At 49.9% G+C, this 19,681-nt stretch overlaps 1 protein-coding gene across 1 annotated transcript; it reads right to left on the bottom strand.

Annotated features, from left to right (window-relative positions):
- Window positions 1-2,107: 2,107 nt before the first annotated feature.
- On the bottom strand, window positions 2,108-18,869 carry RAB25 (RAB25, member RAS oncogene family). The gene is made up of 5 exons (XM_038382775.2): window positions 18,462-18,869; window positions 7,320-7,515; window positions 5,765-5,958; window positions 5,251-5,331; window positions 2,108-4,312 (listed from the first exon to the last, which is right to left on the bottom strand). The coding sequence occupies exons 1-5, from the start codon at window positions 18,499-18,501 to the stop codon at window positions 4,182-4,184; spliced, it is 642 nt and encodes a 213-aa protein (XP_038238703.1). The 5' UTR covers window positions 18,502-18,869; the 3' UTR covers window positions 2,108-4,181.
- Window positions 18,870-19,681: the final 812 nt, after the last annotated feature.

The following is a 19,681-nucleotide window of genomic DNA, read 5'->3' as shown; positions in this document are numbered from 1 at the left end:
CGCTCTCCAGTCATGAGTGCATGAAGTCTCCCAGCGCTGCAGGGAAGCAATCTCCATGACCCTGTCGCACCATGGTGCAGCAGCTGCTGCAGGACACAGGGATGCTGCTGGCTAGTTTAGGATAGGACATGAAGGACAGCGCTGTCTCCCGCTGAAATGGCAGGGGGCATTCTGGGGGGGCAGTGTTCTGTGGTTTGGATGGGGGCACTGGATGTTCTGGGCCTGGTTCTCCGTCCCTGCCAGGCTCTGCTGGAAGTGCAAAGGGGGCTTAGAGTGGGTCAAAACAGCCCCCAGAGAATCCCCCCTGTGCGGGGGGGCCTCCTCATTCCATCTGAGTCAGACCAGCGTCTGGAAGCGACACGGGCACGACCCGCATTGCTTGCCTGAGCCACCTGGGCCTGGGACTGCAGGGGGCCAAGGGAAAGCACCAGCAGCATGGTGCGGGCATGTAGAGAGAGAGGGAAAGGAGGTGTGAAATCCTGACGTCAATTGTAAAACTCCCATTGACTTCAATGGAGTCAGCGTTTCATCCTCTGTGTGTGTGCATGTCTCTGTGTGTGGGTGTGCGTGTGTGCATGTCTGTGTGTGTGTGTGTGTCTGTGCATGCGTGTGTGCACGCGTCATGCTCTGGAAGGATCCCCTCGAGGGGTGAATTGGCCGCTCAGTCTCCATGGCCCAGTCTGATCTCAGTGTCCCAGCTGAAATGACCAGCAAAGGGCTAAGTCCTGCCAACGGGGCGGGGGGGGGCAGTATTATCATGTGGACGCTGTCTGCTGGACCCTAGACAAGGGGACTGATTTGCCTGGGCTGGGGCTTTGCTTGTGATTGCTAATACTGTAGCCCAGCTACCACTTCAGTTCCCGAATGCCAGGCTCTCTGCTTGCCATGCTCTGTGCTGCTAAACTCTCACTGTCCCCGCTGAGGGTGGTGCTGGGGGGGGGGGGCAGGGCTAGCCAGCTGTTGTCCAAGGCCTGGCTTCTTTAAGAACAGATGTTCAGAAAGGCTCAGCAGACCAAGCTGGGACCAGGGGCCAGTGACAGATCACTACCTCCAGTCCTGAGCATTATCAGGGCCTGCTGTTAGCTCTGCCAAGAGAGATTAAACTCAGGGGAGGTCTGCAGGTAGAGAGGTCTGGAACTGGGTGAGAAACCGAGGCAGGGTGACTGCTATGCTGAGGCCCCGCCAGCCCTCTGGGACTGACCCCTGCTACCCTCCCTTTAAACTCGGATGATTCCCTGTGTGATCTTCGCAGTAGGGCCCTCTCTCTCTCTCTCTCTCTCTCTCTCGTAGCGAGGCCTCGGGCTGACTCAGATCTCGTAGCGAGCAGCTGTGGGGTAGCTCTGCTGAGACCAATGGAGTGATGCTGATAGACGCCACCTGAGGATCGGCCCCACACCCCAGAGCCCTGTGGGAGCTAATACAGCGAAGAGAAAGCAGCTGAATTCTTCTCTCAGCCGGGGTGAGAGTCACCTCTCCGCATCGGCAGCAGCACAAGGGACAAGGCCCAGCTTTGAGCCCATTCAGTTGGAGGGTTTAGGCGGGGCTGGGCTTTGCCCTAGACGAATTACCCGAACTGTCAGCGGAGATCAGCTCTTGCTCCCCTTCAGCCCGTGGGCAGAGTTTCGTCACAAGGCAAAGTATGTAGTTTCTTTCTTCTGCGTAGACCAAATGCAACTGGGGACCATGGAGAGGGAATAAATGAAGCCCCCCCACGTCGGCTATAAAAAAATCTCACTGGGAGAACCCAGGGCTGGAACAGCTGGGGACTGGAATGGGTTGTAACGAGGGGCATCAGCAGAGCTGTGTGTGGGGAGCCCAGGGGATGCAGAGGTGGGGCTACGGATGGGGACTGAGATTTGCAATCAGAGCTGTGTGCTGTGAAATCTCCCGACACAACCGCCCCCCTGATGGAAGTAGTGCTACAGGGCCACTTCAGAGCTCACAGACACTTGGTCGTCCAATCTGAAACCCCTTATCTTGCAGGTTCACTCCGCATCCTTCCCATTAACATCCCTGAGAGTAGGGAAGGGATATGGAAAAATTAGATGAGATCCTAAAGGGAAACACACCAGGAATATGCAAGATAGGTAGACTGCTGTCTTTGAAACGTTCTCTAAATGTTTTAATGTTTGGGTCAAGGTCCTATAGTCCATCGCATCACGCACACTCCCTCACCAGGGCTGCTCGTGAGACAATCTGTACAAAAAGATCCAGCCCCGCTCTGGCGATCATATAAATAATTCCCACTGAATTCAGATGTTCACAAGATGCTGCGGTTAGATTAATGGCAGGCAAAAGCCAGGTTTAAACAAGAAGAAGAGGTGTGACAGGGATTTAGAATTTCTGTCTCGGCACAGAATCTGCCCCAATGAGTTAAATTGCACTGGTGTAAATCCAGAGGCACCTCCCCGGACTCCAATTGGCCAAATTCTGATCCCAGATACACCTTTGCGAATTGAGTTGCTCCAGTGGAACTGGGCCAAATTCTGATCGCAGACACATCCGTGCAAATCCAGAGTCACCCCACTAACTCCAATGGTGGTGAGCAGAGTCTGATCTCGGATACATTGGCGCACACAGTCAGAGTCAACCCACTGGGCTGGTGTATATCGGCATAACTTGGGCGGAGTTTTGCCTATTTACACCGGCTGAGACGTGGCGTTAGGGCCAGATTCTGGTGTCTGTGGATTTGTTCCACTGAAGTCAGCATGACTCCAGCTTCTCAAGATTGCCCAGAGATCACAATCCAGTCCAGGTCCCATAAAGAGCTCAGACGTTTAACCCATTAATTCGGGGCAACCTCCCCCTACCCCCATCTCCCCCGCAACTTCCTTCTCTATAAACTGGATCCAATGCCCATTGGACTCCATGGGGAGAACTTTGGTGACATCAAGGGGCTTTGGGTCAAGTCCTTAGCAGCCAGAAGTTAGGAGACCCGTGTTCAGTGTCTATTGACGGAAGGGATGATTTGGTGAGGTAGTCACAATTCCAGGTGGAGTCTACCGGAGCGAGGCACGGGCAGCCCCTCTGAAATCCAAGCCCTTCACTGAGTTATTTTAACAGAGTTCCTCCCTCCATCTCATCCTCCCGTTTCCAAGACCTCAGACCTTCAAGCAAGGCTGCCGCACAAGGAAAGGCTAATTAGGCAACCCATGCCCCAGAACTAGAGATGTCTGTTTTCTCTCTCTCCACTCCCGTATTGCCATTCTGTATAGGGCAGAGTCGTATTTTTACAGAGGCTGTCTATTCAGAGAAAGACATTCTGTACCCAGGGGCTAGGACAGCGGTGTTGTATGCACGCCACTAGGCGAACGACCAGGTTATGGGAGACAGTGAAATGGACGGGGTGTTTAAAGCGGCAGCATCTGGGCAAAAATCGTGGCTCCGATCCTGGAATCGGAGCCATGTGGCCGCACCCTCCACTGACTTCAACAGGGAGGGCCGGATTCTGACCTCTGATGCAGCTGTGTGAATTTGGGGCAAGCCCCACTGAGCTGAGTGGCGTTGAGGCCAGATTCTGAGCGTGCGTGGATCCAATGGCAGGACCAATATACTGATAATATTTAAATTCCTTCCTTGAAATCTCATGGTTGAAGGAAGAGAGGAAGGACTGCCCAGTGGTTATGGCGCTAGCCTGGAACTTGAGAGACCCAGGTTCAATTCCTAGCTCTGCCACATATCCCCTGTTTGACCCTAGGCATGTCACCTGGTCTTCCTGTGCCTCAGTTTCCCCATCTGTACAATGGGGATAATAGCACTGCCCTATCCCACAGAGGGTTGTGAGGATAAATACATTAAAAAGGTGCTCAGACACTGTGGTAATGGGTAACAGATAACTAAGATAGATGGGCGTGTTCCTATGGCTGACTCCCCCTCTGCTAGGGGGGAAGTTTGGCCAGCCCCCCCCCCCCCCAAGATTCCCCCTGCTGTGGCTTGGCAGACACCAGGGGGCAGAGGTCTGGGTATGCAGCATCCCCTTCTCTAGTGCTGCTATGGGGGGGGGGAACGGCTTTGCCGAGGGGCACATGAGAGGGGGCGAAGGGACTGCTCAGTTGCAGCCATGTTTCCGTCGCCCAGCCCCAGCCTGGCTCGGTGCAGAGGGAGGGGACGGATATTCCCCCAGTCAGAAAGCAGAGTGGATGGAGGGGCTTGTGCCTCCACGGTGACTCCCGGGCCAGCTGTCAGAGGCTCACGCAGCACGCTCGCTTCTCCTCCGGGGTCTGGGGTGCGCCGTGGGGGCTCTCGCTGGAGAGCGACACCGCGTTGTCCTGGGGGCTTCCCCGCTGCTGCTTCTGCACTTTGCTGAAAATGTCTGGAAGGGGGAATGATAATGAGGGATCCTGGAGTGTTCCCCCGGCTGTGGGTAACCCACACTGGGTGGTGCTGTGTCCCCCTCCAGCGGGGACTAGGCCACAGACAGGCTGATGAGCCTCCTGCTGCCTTCACCAACACAGTTGGCTCTATTAGTGCATGCTGTACCAGCTCCTGCTTAAAGCGCTAGCGGTCCCGGGTTCAATCTCTGCTGGGGCTTGGCATAATATGGGTGGATCTTCTGGGCCTGCTAGGTTTTCAGCATGGTGCGGGCCCATAGAGAGAAATGGGGGGCCCTGATACAGCATGTTTGCTAGGGTCCTACCTCCTCCCATTTCATTTTATTTACACCGACATTTTGGGGTGCCCCCTAACCCCGAGTTCAGGGCTCTGGTACGACTGTCCCTCTTTTATGCCCCCCCCCATCAGCCCTGCTTCGGGGTGTTCTTTAATCCTGTCCCCTTGAACCGTGGTGGAAACGGGCAGCATGCGGGTAACTCCTTGCCCACACCTGCTCCCCAGCCATATCTCTCTCCAGAGTGTCACACAGTGTTTTGTCCCTGCCGCTGACCTAGGAAAATCCCCTGTCTAGCCCCAAATGGGAGACCAGTTGGCCTAGTCGTTAACCTGCCCTTCTTGGTGCAGAGAGAAGCTCCGGGGGTAATGGTCGGACAGGGCCCAGTAGGATGTGGGAACAGATGGGCCAATGGGCTGGTTTGTCATGGCAGGAGGTGGGATACCGGATTCAAGGAGAGTGCAATAACCCACTCGGTCTCCTTAGTGCTCCCTGGTGGTGGGGCAGATATCGCATGGCACCTTGAGCTCTTTCTATGGAGAGTTCACACACCCCCCGCCGGTGCTTCTCCATCAACCACCCCCGGAGCGTGCTCTGCTCAGAATCCCGCACCCCGACTCTGTGTTCCCCTGCTCCGGGCGCACCTCTCAGTATGGTCTCGAAGGCCTGCTCGACGTTCGTGGAGTCCAGCGCAGACGTCTCGATGAACAGCAGCCCATTGTTTTCTGCAAGGACAGGAGCACCCAAGAGGCATGGGAACCATGGTACCATTTGGGGGTCCGGCTACCCGAACATCCCTTTTCCGGCCAGAACAGGGCAGGCCCTTGGCCCATCTAGCATGGCATCTCCCCCAGCAGAACGACACTGGGGCATCACAGTCAGGGAGAGGAGAGCATCCCCACCCTGATCCCAACAGTACAGCTGCCCCGGGATCAATACTAGTCAACAGGGAGAGTGCCCCCTACCGAGCCCCCACATCCTTGCAGCCTGGCACCCCTTGGTCTATCACATTACTGACCCTGTTTAGCTCATGCGGGCCCAGCACCAGAGAAGAGCAGAGACGGGAGGTTTTCAGGATGTGTTCTCGGGGTGGGATAGCAGAACCCAGTGGGCGCTGGCTGTCTCGGGGTGGGTCTGCCCGGGCAGGCAGCTCCATACCTGCAAACATCTTGGCCTCCTCGGTCGGCACCTCGCGGGCCTGGGCTAAGTCTGTCTTGTTGCCCACCAGCATGACGATGATGGTGGCCTCAGCGTGGTCGTACAGCTCCTTCAGCCAGCGCTCCACCACGTCGTAGGTCTGGTGCTTTGTGATGTCGAAAACCAGGAGGGCGCCCACTGCTCCCCTGTAATACCTGCCGAGAGAGAGCGGGCGGCATTTACAACAGGGCCTGAGCTGGAGCCTGGCACAGCCCCCCCGCCTCCAGTGGGGTCAGACCTCTTAGGGTATGTCTCCACTGCACGCTAAGCCCAGGCACTGACTCAGGTTTGAGCCCAAGTCTCTCTTTCGTCCTCACACAAATCTGTCTGACTTGGGTCAGCGAGCACTCAGGACCTAGGTCTAAAGTCTCTGCTTGGGGGATGGGTCAGAGGCCGAGTCCTGCTGAAACTCGGGTCCATGCCCTGTCAGTTTGCAGTGTGGATGCAGCTCAAGCCTCAGACCTGAGTCAGAAGGTCTGCACAGTGCAGTGTGGACGCATTAGCAGGGCTGTGAGACCCAGCAATTGTAAGCCCAGGTTTACAGGGCAATGTGAACGCTCAAGCGTGGGCTAGGAATCGGAGTCCTCAAGGTCAGGTCCCACTGACCTGGGCTTACTGTGCAGTGTAGACATACTCATAGTGCATCTACCTATAACCCAGCTGCTCGAAGAGCGGTCCCACAGAGTGGCTATCACATCTCTGTCCTTCCCCCTGCCCCCTCCCTCCCTGTGGCTGCGCTACTAGGATAACAACCTACTACTGCTTCCAAGCAGTGGAGTCACTCCTTTAACTCCTCCGGTAGAAATCTGTGCTGTGCCTGGGGAAAGCTGGGGTTCAAATGCTGCTGGGCGTCCCTCACAGTCAAATAAACACCCCGGCGTTGCTGACTCTCCCCCTCGCCATTTTCACAATAAAAACATTTCTCTTGCTGTTGAGGGAGATCCCCACCCCTGCGCAGTGAGCTTGGGCCTGTTGGCTGCTAAAATCCTGCTCGGTCCTGCATGTAGATCTGAGTGGAGCCTCAAGGAAATCAGGGACCCGACGCCTGTTTACACTTGCTGCAGATCCCGCAGTCCAAACAGCAGTGTCCTAAGTCAGTTTTGCACTCATGTAATTGACTCGGAAGTGCAGGACAATGGAGAATCAGGCCCTGTGACTTCATTTGGGTGATAGACACTCTCCGTCCCATCTGCCCTAGGGGTACCACGACTCCTCTAAGCTGGGGGTTAGCAGCAGGGATTGAACCCAAGATCTTTGGCTCTAAATGCACGAGCATCTACCACCTGAGCTAAAAGAACTGTTACCTCAAAGACTGCAGCGGAGTCATAAACCCCTGTGTGGCCCAGCCGCTGGAGGGAGACAGTGAGTCACACCGAGTATGGGCAGCTCACATACCATAGCCCCCTTGGCTACCCCCTGGGGAGTTCTGCATTGAGATGTGCTTGCCTCCCCTAGGAACTGCTGCTGCCGTCGCCAAGCCCTCCCGTTGTTGCATCAAGCAGTGTGGCCCGCTTACGCTGAGGTGATGGCACGGTAGCGCTCCAGCCCGGCCGTGTCCCAGATCTGTGCCTTCACCATGGCGTTGCCCACCATGACGGTGCGGGTGGAGAACTCCACGCCAATGGTGGTGCGGCTGTCATGGTTGAATTCATTGCGTGTGAAGCGCGAGAGCAGATTGGTCTTCCCTACGCCAGACTCTCCAATCAGGACCACTAGGGAGACAAGAGGGAAACTCCTAGCAAAATGAGATGCAAATGGCAATTGTGCACCAGGGATAGAATTCTGATCCTCCTAATTCAAAAGCACAGGAAGATGGAGAATCCTCATGAGCTGGAAGCAGTATAGGGCATATGACACCCAGTTGAGGTGTTCTGATTCCAGTAGAGAGCTATGGAACATGACTTTGACTGTAAGCTCTTTGGGGACAGGGACTTTTGTTCTTCTTGTATTGTGCCTATCACAATGAGGCCCTGATCTATGACTAGAGCTTCTGGTGCTACCGCAGTATAAATAATCGTACATACCAGCCAGTCCATCATTGTTTTATTAAGAATGTATTGAACTTTCTCATGGCGCACAGCAATGTACAAATGCAGAGGAATTGTTGTCCCCTATATGGCTGCAATGCAAATATTTTGGTGCCTGATTCTCCACTGCCTTGCGCCTCTTGTTGTCATTTACACCACCAAAAGTGGGTATTGTATGCTACCTAGCCGGAATTACCATTGTGCATTGGTGCAAATGATGACACAAATTGCAGGGAAATGGTGAGTTGGGCCAATACTCTAGTGTAACAGACAACTGCTGCATCTAGAAACATAGCAATTGCCACATGGGAGCAGCACTTGAGTCCATTTAGTCCAGTATCCTATCTCTGCATTAAGCAGTTATGGGAAAAACATGCCCATAAGGAAAATTTCTTCCTAGCCCTCATCTGTTATGTTTTTCCATATGCAAGGAGCAAATTTCAGTCAGAATCAGATTAAGGAAACCAAACAAAAAAGAAAGAACAAAAGGAAAGTCCCTTATGAGAGAGAGAGAACACAGTGGATACAGCTCCTCTGTAACAGTCTGCATGGAAGCAGCTTCACAACAGCTGCTGTCTCTGCATTCAGGGAGAGTTCTTAGAAATACAGCAGTGCAGGACAAAGAAACAAAAGTTTTCTAGCTACACACACACATGATACGACTGCCAATGCTGCCCCAAGTCTCGCAATTTTACATCAGCTCTTGAGACATTTGGGCGAACTTAAAGTCCCAGCTGCTGGAGTCAGCTGACTATGTGAGAATCTCAGCTTTCATCTCAAAAACCCCAGGAAGTTTCTAGCCCTTGTGTTGGTGGAGAAAAACTAGAAAACGTGAAGCAAATGAATCCAGAAGACAAATAAAAAGAACCCCCAAAATTATTTATTTTAAAAATCTCAAGATTTTAAGCCAGTCATGATTTTGGGGGCCTGACTCATGATTTTTGAATACTTGGGGTTGGTGATTCTGGATCACCCTAGACAACAATCACTTTGTTTGCTGGAACTTTCATAAAATACCCCAAATTTCTTCTACTGGGCTACAGTTTTCCTTCTTTTCATGCTACAGCCTCTTAACACACCTGTATTAAGCCAAAGTGAAAACAAAACCTAAGAGCGCTTTCTTTTTCTCTGTCTCTCTATTCTAAACAGCAGCTGAAAAAGCTTTATGGAAGATTTGCCTTTTCTTATGGTGCTATATCTTCTGATCTCTCTGTTTTGTGGAATGCACTTGAATTTTCTAGCACAGAGCCAGGAATGTGGCTAGTAGCTAGGGGTATGTCTACACAGCAGAGAAATACATGCAGCAGTGCGTCTCAGAGCCAGGGTCAAATTACTTGGGTTCATGCTGGGGGACTAAAAATAGCAGTGTAGATGTGCAGGCTGCACCTGGAGCCTGGGTTCTGAGACCACTCCACCCTGAGTGCCTCACAGCCTTTAATTTGTTTATTCTCACAAGCCCTCCTTGTGAGCCCGGGGCAGTGCTATTAGCCCCATTGTACAGGTGGGGAACCTGAGGCACTGACAAGCTAAGTGACTTGCCCAGCGTCACTTAGCGAGTCTGTGGCAGAGGAGGGAATCCTAGAAATGCAGGGCTGGGACCTCGAGAAGTCATCAAGTCCAGTGCCCTGCGCCGAGGCAGAACCCAGAAAACCTAGACTGACCTTGACAGGTTTTGTCCAACCTGTTCTTAAAACCTCCAGTGACGGCGATTCCACAAACTCCCTTGGAAGTCTGTTCCAGAGGTTAACTACCCTGAGATTAAAAGTTTTTCCTAATATCTAACCTAAATCTCTCTTACTACAGATTTAGTCAATGACTTCTTGTCCTGCCTTCAGTGGACATAGAGAATAATTGATCAAAGTCCTTTTTATCACAGCCCTTCATATATTGGAAGCCTGTTATCAGGTCCTGCCTTAGACTTCTTTGCTCAAGACTATACATGCCCCCTTTTTTTAACCTTTCCTCATCAGTCAGGTTTTCTAAATCTTTGGTCATTTTTGTTGCTTTCCTCTGGGCTCCCTCCAATTTGGCCACGTTTTCTAAAGTGCTGGACACAGGACTCCAACTGAGACTGCACCAGCGCTAAGTAGAGCAGGACAATTCCCTCCCGTGTACGTACGAAGCTCCTGTTAATACACCCCAGAATGCTATTAGCCTCTTTCGCAACTGCATCACATTGTTGACTTATATTCAATGTGTGATCCCCTCTAACCCCCAGATCCTTCTCAGCAGTATGGCGCCTAGCTGCCCCATTTTGTAGTTGTGCATTTGATTTTTATTTCTTCAGTGCAGGACTTTGCCCTGGTCTTTATTGAATTTCAGACCAAGGAATGTAAGCCACATCGCTTAATTACTACCCCAACCTCTGGGCCATACTTTCTTCTCCTGTCTCAGCCCTGCCAAGCCTTCCACGGTTTTGATTGAATTCGTTTATTTACACCACTGATTTTACATCCTAGAGCAGAGATTCTCAAACTTTTTTACTGGTGACCCATTTCACGTAGCAAGCCTCTGAGTGTGACCTCCCCCCCTTATAAATTAAAAACATTTTTAAATATATTTAACACCATTATAAATGCTGGAGGCAAAGTGGGGTTTGGGGTGGAGGTTGACAGCTTGTGACCCCCCCATGTAATAACCTCGCGATCCCCTGAGGGGTCCCAAGCCCCAGTTTGAGAATCCCTGTCCTAGACACTCCACTGCAATTAAAGTAACAATTGTCAACCCACAAATAAACTTCTCCCCAGTCCTTAAAAAATGCATTAAACGACCAGTGGGTGCTCACCTGATCATCACTGTTGTAATAATAACTTATGATCAAACCCACCTTATTCACTCCTCCCCTCCTAAATACCTGTGTAAACTTACTGCCTGTGCAGCCTGCCTGGAAAGTTAACAAATCCCCTCCACTTTTAAAGGGACACTGGCACTTTGTAGTTTAATCCGGATTAAGCTAACGCAGGGAAAAAGCACTCTTATTCTGGAATAAGAGCATCCACATGGGAAACGATTTCAGAATAGTTTATTCTGAGCACTCTCCTCATGTAGACGAGCCCTTAGTTTCAAACCAGGAGTTCACAGTAGTTCCAGGCCCAGCACATGCCTTGAATCCCTCTGTCCACTGTTGCACCTTTATAGTGCTCCTATTTCTCTTCAGTGCTTTTACCCCCTTCTCCGCCTGCCACACTTGAGATCCACACATGCCAGAGGGGAAACTGAGGTTGTGTCCATATTGAAAGAGAAGTGGTGTGATCAGGCAGGTAGGGCAATCTGTAGACATGGGTTCTATGCTTGGTGCTGCCACTGGACTGTGGGGTGACTGTGGGCATGTCCATTCCTCTCTCTGTGCCTCAGTTTCCTCTCCCACCCAATGTCTATGTAGACTGTTAGCTGTTCAGGATCAGGCATTGTCCGTGTGTACATATAGCCCCTAGCACACAGTAGGGTGCAGACCAAATGTTGCCAACTTTTGCAAAGGATCATGATATTTGGTGCTTTTCTTAAAATCTCTAGCGTCCAGGGTCACGTGAGTAAATGAAAGCTGAGATTCTCATGTCAGGAAGAGAAGGTAGTTTCTGGCTTTCAGGATTACAGAGCCAAACATGAAAATGTGACCTCTAAAGTCTTCAACATCAGAAGGCAAACAAAAGCAACCCCCCAATTCACTACTGTTAAAATCTCATGATTTTTAACACAATCTCATGAGTTCTAGGGCCTTGATTTATAAGTTTGAAGGCATGGGATTGAAAATACTGGTGATCTAATAATAACCGAGAGCTTGCCCTAACGTCATCTCCTGGCATAGCTGCACTTCTGCAAACCACTAAAGTAGACAGGAAAAACAACAAGGAGTCCTAATGGCACCTTAGAAACTAACAAATTTATTTGGGCAAAGTAGACAGGTTAAACCTATATATGCCATGATTTGCACTGGAATAATTTACCCTGGCTTCCAGAGTAAAATCCCCAGTTGGACTTCATCTTCATCAAGACTGGGTATGTTTCTGAAAGATTCATAGATTCATAGATACTAAGGTCAGAAGGGACCACTCTGATCATCTAGTCCGACCTCCTGCACAGCGCAGGCCACAGAATGTCACCCACCACTCCTATGAAAAACCTCACCCATGTCTGAGCTATTGAAGTCCTCAAATCATGGTTCAAAACTTCAAGGAGCAGAGAAGCCTCCCTCCAGTCAACCATGCCCCATGCTACAGAGGAAGGCAAAAAAACCTCCAGGGCCTCTCCAATCTGCCCTGGAGGAAAACTCCCTCCCGACCCCAAACATGGCAATCAGCCAAACCCTGAGCACATGGGCGAGATTCACCAGCCAGATACCCAGGAAAGAATTTTCTATAGTAAATCAGATCCCATCCATCTAATATCCCATCTCAGGGGATTTGGCCTATTTACCCTGAATATTTAAAGATAAATTACTTACCAAAATCCCATTATCCCATCATACCATCTCCTCCATAAACTTATTGAGTAGAATCTTAAAACCAGATAGATCTTTTGCCCCCACTGCTTCCCTTGGAAGGTTATTCCAAAACTTCACTCCTCTGATGGTTAAAAACCTTCGTCTGATTTCAAGTCTAAACTTCCTGGTGGCCAGTTTATACCCATTTGTTCTTGTGTCCACATTGGTGCTGAGCTGAAATAATTCCTCTCCCTCTCCTATATTTATCCCTCTGATATATTTATAGAGAGCAATCATATCTCCCCTCAACCTTCTTTTAGTTAGGCTAAACAAGCCAAGCTCCTTAAGTCTCCTTTCATAAGACAAGTTTTCCATTCCTCGGATCATCCTAGTAGCCCTTCTCTGTACCTGCTCCAGTTTGAATTCATCCTTTTTAAACATGGGAGACCAGAACTGCACACAGTATTCTAGGTGAGGTCTCACCAGTGCCTTGTATAACGGTACTAAAACCTCCTTATCCCTACTGGAAATGCCTCTCCTGATGCATCCCAAAACCGCATTAGCTTTTTTCACAGCCGTATCACATTGGCAGCTCATAGTCATCCTATGATCAACCAATACTCCAAGGTCCTTCTCCTCTTCCGTTACTTCTAATTGATGCGTCCCCAACTTATAACTAAAATTCTTGTTATTAATCCCTAAATGCATAACCTTACACTTCTCACTATTAAATTTCATCCTATTACTATTACTCCAGTTTACAAGGTCATCCAGATCCTCCTGTATAATATCCCGATCCTTCTCCGAATTGGCAATACCTCCCAGCTTTGTATCATCTGCAAACTTTATTAGCACACTCCCACTTTTTGTGCCAAGGTCAGTAACAAAAAGATTAAATAAGATTGGTCCCAAAACCGATCCCTGAGGAACTCCACTGGTAACCTCCCTCCAACCTGACAGTTCGCCTTTCAGTAGGACCCGTTGCAGTCTCCCCTTTAACCAATTCCTTATCCACCTTCTGATGTTCATATTGATCCCCATCTTCTCCAATTTAACTAATAATTCCCCATGTGGCACGGTATCAAATGCCTTACTGAAATCTAGGTAAATTAGATCCACTGCATTTCCTTTATCTAAAAAATCTGTTACTTTTTCAAAAAAGGAGATTAGGTTGGTTTGGCACGATCTACCTTTTGTAAAACCATGTTGTATTTTGTCCCATTTACCATTGACTTCAATGTCCTTAACTAATTTCTCCTTCAAAATTTTTTCCAGGACCTTGCATACTACAGATGTCAAACTAACTGGCCTGTAGTTACCTGGATCACTTTTTTTTTCCTTTCTTAAAAATAGGAACTATATTAGCAATTCTCCAATCATTCGGTACTATTCCTGAGTTTACAGATTCATTAAAAATTCTTGCTAATGGGCTTGCAATTTCAGGTGCCAATTCCTTTAATATTCTTGGATGAAGATTATCTGGGCCCCCCGATTTAGTCCCATTAAGCTGTTTCAGTTTCGCTTCTACCTCTGATATGGTAATATCTACCTCTATATCCTCCTTCCCATTTGTCATGCTACCATTATCCCCAAGATCCTCTTTAGCCTTATTAAAGACTGAGGCAAAGTATTTGTTTAGATATTGGGCCATATCTAGATTATCTTTAACCTCCGCTCCATCCTCAGTGTTAAGCGGCCCCACTTCTTCCTTCTTAGTTTTCTTCTTATTTATATGGCTATAGAACCTTTTACTATTGGTTTTAATTCCCTTTGCAAGGTCCAACTCTACTCGACTTTTAGCCTCTCTGACTTTATCCCTACATCTTCTGACCTCAATTAGGTGGCTTTCCTTGCTGATCCCTCCCATCTTCCACTCCCTGTATGCTTTCTGCTTCAGATCTGCTCCAGGAATTAGTTTGTGAAGGTCTCCGGCCTGTGTCCAACAGGAGGTTAGACTAGATGATCACAGTGGGCCCTTTTGGCCTTGGAATCTATAAATCTCCTCCCATTGGACATCACCTCCCCGGGACTGCCACAAGATACCATCTCCCCTTATCAAGAGCAGAGACCACAGTGCATCTTGGGAGATGTAGTTCGATTAGAGAGCCCGGCCAATAGAGGAGCATGGGAGCACGAGGAACTCTAACTACAACTCCCATGAAGCACCATGGCAGTATTTCTGAATGGAAATATTTTGCCAAAATCTCAAAATTTTCCAGGGTGGGGGAGGGGCAGGGTCACAACAAATTCCTGACCCTCTCTCCAGCCTGATTCTATTCCTGAGCACCCTCATGTCTTGGCTGTTTGGCGCATGGGCCCATCTCAAATGTCAAGGCAGTTTTGCTTCTCACCAAAATGGATTTTTGCAATGTGTTTCGGTGAAACGTTTAAGATCCCACCCATTCAAATAGACACAATCTAACTGTCCGGGGTTTGTCTTTCTTCGTAGTTACTGGGCCTGATTCTCCCATCAAACTGTCGTCAATTACACCAGTGCCGAACAAGTGTGAAACGCCTCCCGTTCTGAGTCAGAAACATTTGACACCCCACTTTGCCCTGCCGTAAACACCTGCAAGAGGAGCAGGAAGTATCAAACTCATTGTTGTCTTTTTAAGGCCAAGAAGGATCATTCTGGTCCCCTCAGTCAGGCCATAGAATTGCACCCAAGAGCCAGGACAGTTTCTGAGTAACTGGCCCACCAGCTGGGAATAGGCAGTAACAGCTGGGTAGGGCTAGTCCTCGTGACTCCCTAGGCAAATAGGTTCTGGCTGTTGGCTTTCTAACAAATCAGGTCCTCCATCTTTTTTCCTTTCCCCTCTAAGCCTTCCCCTGACTGACTCCATCTGGCCTCCACTCCTCACTCCCTACAGTGAGGGATTTGTCTTCATGTCAACCTGCCTCCTCCTGCAATTGGCGCTTTGCTGATGGCCCCCCTAGGTCTGTACATGTGCAGATGTCTTTTGTCCAGATGGCTTATGTAGCAGATATTCCACCCAGGTGGCAACGGAGACAGTCTCCACCCTGTTTCAAGCCACCCTGCAGCTGAGCTGAGCTGTGTCAGCTCCGTTTGCAAAGCAAACCGGTAGCTCTGATCTTTTGCTCCCTAGGGAACGGGGGCAGCTAACTCTGCAGTGGCTGCTTGAAACCTGGCTGAAGGATCCCGGCTGAGCTTGCCTGTGCTCTGACGCGGTCAGACCGTGTTGCTCGCTCATGCAGGTGTGGCAGGTGGCAGTGTGTGCAAAGTCTGCACAAACACAAGCCTTCCCGCGCCGTCGCGCTGTGTGAGTGGGACATTAAAGGGCCAAGCTGCTGTTTGTCTCCCTGGCTTTGTTCTGAAAAGGACATCGCCAGCTTACAATTCATGTAGCAAATCTGTGGCGGCCTAGGATGTGGCACTTCATGGTGACCCTGGGGACAGAACTCAGATTCCCACTACTTCAAAAGTTAAGGCCCCTGGCACCCAAGCTAAAGGCAACTCCTCATTAGCGACTTGCAATATAGGGCCTTTGACACACGGTTGAATAGTTCTGATGTGGGCAGTGACACATACCAGAGAGGCAGTGTTATCCAGTGACTAGAGCACTGGACTGGCAATCAGGAGGTCTGGGTTCTTGGCTCAGCTTTGCTGGTTCCCTTGCCCAAGACACCTCCTAGTTATGTTTCCCCTTTGACTATCTTGCTGTAAACTCTGCCAGGCAAGGGCTGTCTCTTATGTTTATGTACAGCATCTAATGTACTGTAATACAAGTGTCAGAGTAGCAGCCGTGTTAGTCTGTATTCGCAAAAAGAAAAGGAGTACTTGTGGCACCTTAGAGACTAACAAATTTATTAGAGCATAAGCTTTCGTGAGCTACAGCTCACTTCATCGGATGCATTCCTTTCCTTTCCTTTTCTTTTTGTAATACAAGTGGTGACATACACACGGGCCAGGTCATTATAATATTTCTAAACCCTAAATTGCTTTAGCTATAATCTTAATGACAACTCCCAAGATTACTGAAGCAGAATGACTTTTAAATGCCCGATGTACTTTCCCCATTTAAACTGCTTGGACAGTGTTTATGTTTTGCCTTCCACTCAGCTATGCCGGTCCAGTTTGCTTTTCTTTACTCCTCCTGCACTTTCACAATTCCACACCAACATAGTTTTCCCCACCATCACCAGCACTTAATTTCGGAGTCCTACAGAATACTGGGACCATACAAGGCAGCACCAGTGCTGGGAAAACCTTCCTGACCGTGGAACCAGACAACACAAAATGAAATAACAAGAATATAAATTACACCTCAGTTGGGATTTGAACGTGCAACTCAAGACCAGTCAGAGGCTGAAGCTAATGCAAAATGTGACAGACTATTCATTAAGGGGAGTTGCAGGTAGGGAGCCCATCAGTCCATGTTCCATGATCAACACTTACTCGTAAAAAGCTTCTGGGTGGAATTCAAGGTGTTGGCTTTCACTAGGGAGGATCAAAATATTTCCATCCAAGCCGCTTTTCTCTGGGGTTTTTAATTAAACAAAATTTTTCACAGGAAGTATTTCATTTCCTCGACAATTTTTAATTTTTTTTCTTGTTGGAAAAGCAAAAAAATGAGAATCTTTGGGCAAAATCCAAAAATGTTTCAGTTTTTGGACATTATTTCAGTGTTTTGATGAAAAATTGAAAGGTTCATCTGAAAGTTTTGAGGATTTTGTTGTTTGTGTCTAAGTTCACTATGGAAGGCCCCCACCCCCAAGGTTGTCCAGCTAGCTCTAGTTTTAACCTATCAAGCCCTGAAAGGTTTGGGATCTGGTTGCCAGAGCAGCTGTCCTTCTCCCAGTGAAATATGGGCATAAAGAACCGGCTAGAAAATAGTAAACATTTTCCTCAAAATATTTAGAATTGTTTTGAATGTAAAAATTTTTTCCCTGCAAGTAAAATTGTGGTTAAAAAATTGATTTTTTTTTTCCAGAAAACCAAAACACTTTCCTTTTGGGGGATAATGACTTTTGTTTTGGTTTTTAAAAAATGTAATTCATTCTGGCTTTTGTTGCAACTCCAGGTACTGGGCCAGGTTAGAATAAACTGCTCCCCAGAGGGGTGCAATCCTATCAGGCCCCAATCCTGTCATCGGGCATTACGCTGTGGGGGCGTTACTATTTTTTGTATTATGGTAGCACCTGGAGGCTCATACCAAAACTGACGCTCCAGCGTGACGGGGGCTGTGACTACACATAGCAAGAAACAGTCCCTTGCCCCTTATGGGGCCTGAGAAGCACAGAATAGCCACAGCACCGTGCATTCTGGCCACACCCTTGATCCACTCTCTATAGCCCTTACATCAGCTCCATACCAGCTGGGGCAGTCCCATGTGCAGGCAGGATCCTTACTGGGCTATTTCCATCCATATGGCTACCAGCCCCCCATTCTCTACTGCTCTCCCCCTTGTGCAGACATTTGCACTGGTGTGACCCATTCTGAGTCTTTGCATGGATGTAAATGAGCACTCATGGTACAGTTTGAAGGAGAATCAGCCCCCAGGGTGTTCAGTCCGGACATCCATCAGGATCCCTGGGGATCTGGGTCACCAGAAGCCCTCGTGCCTCCACAGTGGCTTTGCTGCCCTCCCTCTGTCCCACTCCAGTGGTTCCCCAGCAGTGTCCCTGCTGTACGGCTGGCCACATCCAATTGGCCCACCCGTCCAGATAGGCCAGCAGTGACCAGTACCTAATGCTTAAGAGGGAGGTGTCAGACCCCCTGACTGCACCCCACAATGCAGCTATCGGTCCAGGCACTGAGCTGGGCAGTGGATTTACTGACAGGATGCTCAGTGGGTTCCTTGCAGTGACAATGCCCGGTGGAGTGGCAGAGAGGCTCATCTGACCCAAATTCCAGGTGCATCTGCACTGACTTCACTGGGGCTTATACCCAGGTGTGGTGGGATTTGGCCTCAAAGATCCACCACCAAGGAATCTCCACTACCACAGGTGAAAGACCCTTCTGCCCAGCTGCCCTTCTGGATGGCTGCTTGTTTCCCCTCCACCCCTTGTTTGTGCTTCGTGCCCCAGACCACCACCGCCGCTCCAGCACCCACCCCACATCCCATCCATCCTCTGCCCCCTTGCCCCGGGCCCCCAATTCCACCGCTTTCAAAAGGCAGAACCAGCATGTTGCAGAATGGGCAGGCCAGCCTGAAACCAGCCACAGAAAGGGGGTGCCGAAAAAACTCACCCTTAAAGACAAAGTTATAGTCTTCCTCCGCCGTCCCCATCTCTCCAAGCCACACCTGGCCCCCCTCCGGCCTGGGATCCTCCTCTCAGTCTTTGCCTGCTGCCTTAACAGCCAGGGTGTGTGGGATGGTTGGGTTTTTTTTTTTTTCGCCACGATCTGATAAACCAGGAAGGTGGAGGACAAAATTTCCTCCCAAGATAGGGAAGTTGAAAGCGATTGGGAGGAGAATTGCCAGCGGGGGAGGAGACCCACAGGACCAAGTTCCCTTTGCTGCACCAGCCAAACAAACAAAAAAAAAGCCAGACCTGTGCTTCTTAGGCCTCTTTTCGAGGGGGCTGGGCGGGGAGTAACTCCTTTGCCAGGCGAGTTGAAGGTGCAGCTCTGCTGGGCTGGCTGACTCAATGGGGTGTGACCTGGGTGTCACCGTACAGGTTTGTCAGGTAGTGCTCACCGCCCCCACCAGAGTCACATGGCTGCTGAACGCAGCCAGGTATGCTCCCTCCGCTTTTGTTAATGCTGGACTAGGCAGGGGTGCTGATTGTGGTCGGACACGTTCCTGGGGGTTTCACCACATGGCGTAATCTCAAATGAAAGATTACGCTTTAATTCCTGGACACTCCAGGGCAATCCTGGAGGCGTGGCAACCCTAGGAGTGTGGCCCCGATCCTTCTTTGCTCTCCTGTGGAAGTGCCCACGACTTGCAAACTGGCCCAGCCTGCATAAGCCATGGGCACTGCATTTTATTGATGAGCTGGCTTCTTAGATCCCGGACCCGCCACAGGACCTCCTGGCCTAAGCGCAAACTGCAGGAGGCCAGAGAGCAGGGAGTGGGAGGCTGAGGATGGAGAGGGGAGCATTGTGCAGGTTGAACCAACTCTGCTGATCTGGGGGCAAGTGCCACAGATAAACATGCCTTGCCTTGGATGCTTCTGTACCTATAGCTGGCTCAGCTCCCCTAGCAACAGCGAGTGCCTGTCTGGTGGCTGATGCCCGGGACTGACCCAGGGACCTCCAGTGGGAAAAGCCCGAGCCCCTCTTGCGTGAGCTCAGCCCCGTAGGCAGAGGCCCGTTCGCTGTGGCTAAGGCAGAGAGAGAGGCCTATAACACACACTCTGGCTTGGGGCTTACACCATTTTTTTTCCCCTGGAGGACTCTTTGGAGGAGCAGAGAGCCAGGGGGATGTTTACATCACATGAGACGAACGACTGAGTGTTTGGGAG

Source organism: Dermochelys coriacea, chromosome 24 (genome assembly GCF_009764565.3).
Source record: "Dermochelys coriacea isolate rDerCor1 chromosome 24, rDerCor1.pri.v4, whole genome shotgun sequence".
Taxonomy (NCBI): domain Eukaryota; kingdom Metazoa; phylum Chordata; order Testudines; family Dermochelyidae; genus Dermochelys; species Dermochelys coriacea.
Note: the sequence above shows the minus strand (reverse complement) of the source record. Positions and strands in the feature narration are given on the sequence as shown.

Bases quoted from the DNA above. Each gene is read 5' to 3' on its own strand.
- RAB25 (XM_038382775.2), bottom strand. From the start codon at position 18,501: ATGGGGACGGCGGAGGAAGACTATAACTTTGTCTTTAAGG. The intron at 5,959-7,319 runs GTAAGCGGGCCA...CTCTCTCGGCAG, and splicing joins TACCGTGCCATCACCTCAGC to GTATTACAGGGGAGCAGTGG. The intron at 5,332-5,764 runs GTATGGAGCTGC...CTGTCCTTGCAG, and splicing joins GGAGGCCAAGATGTTTGCAG to AAAACAATGGGCTGCTGTTC.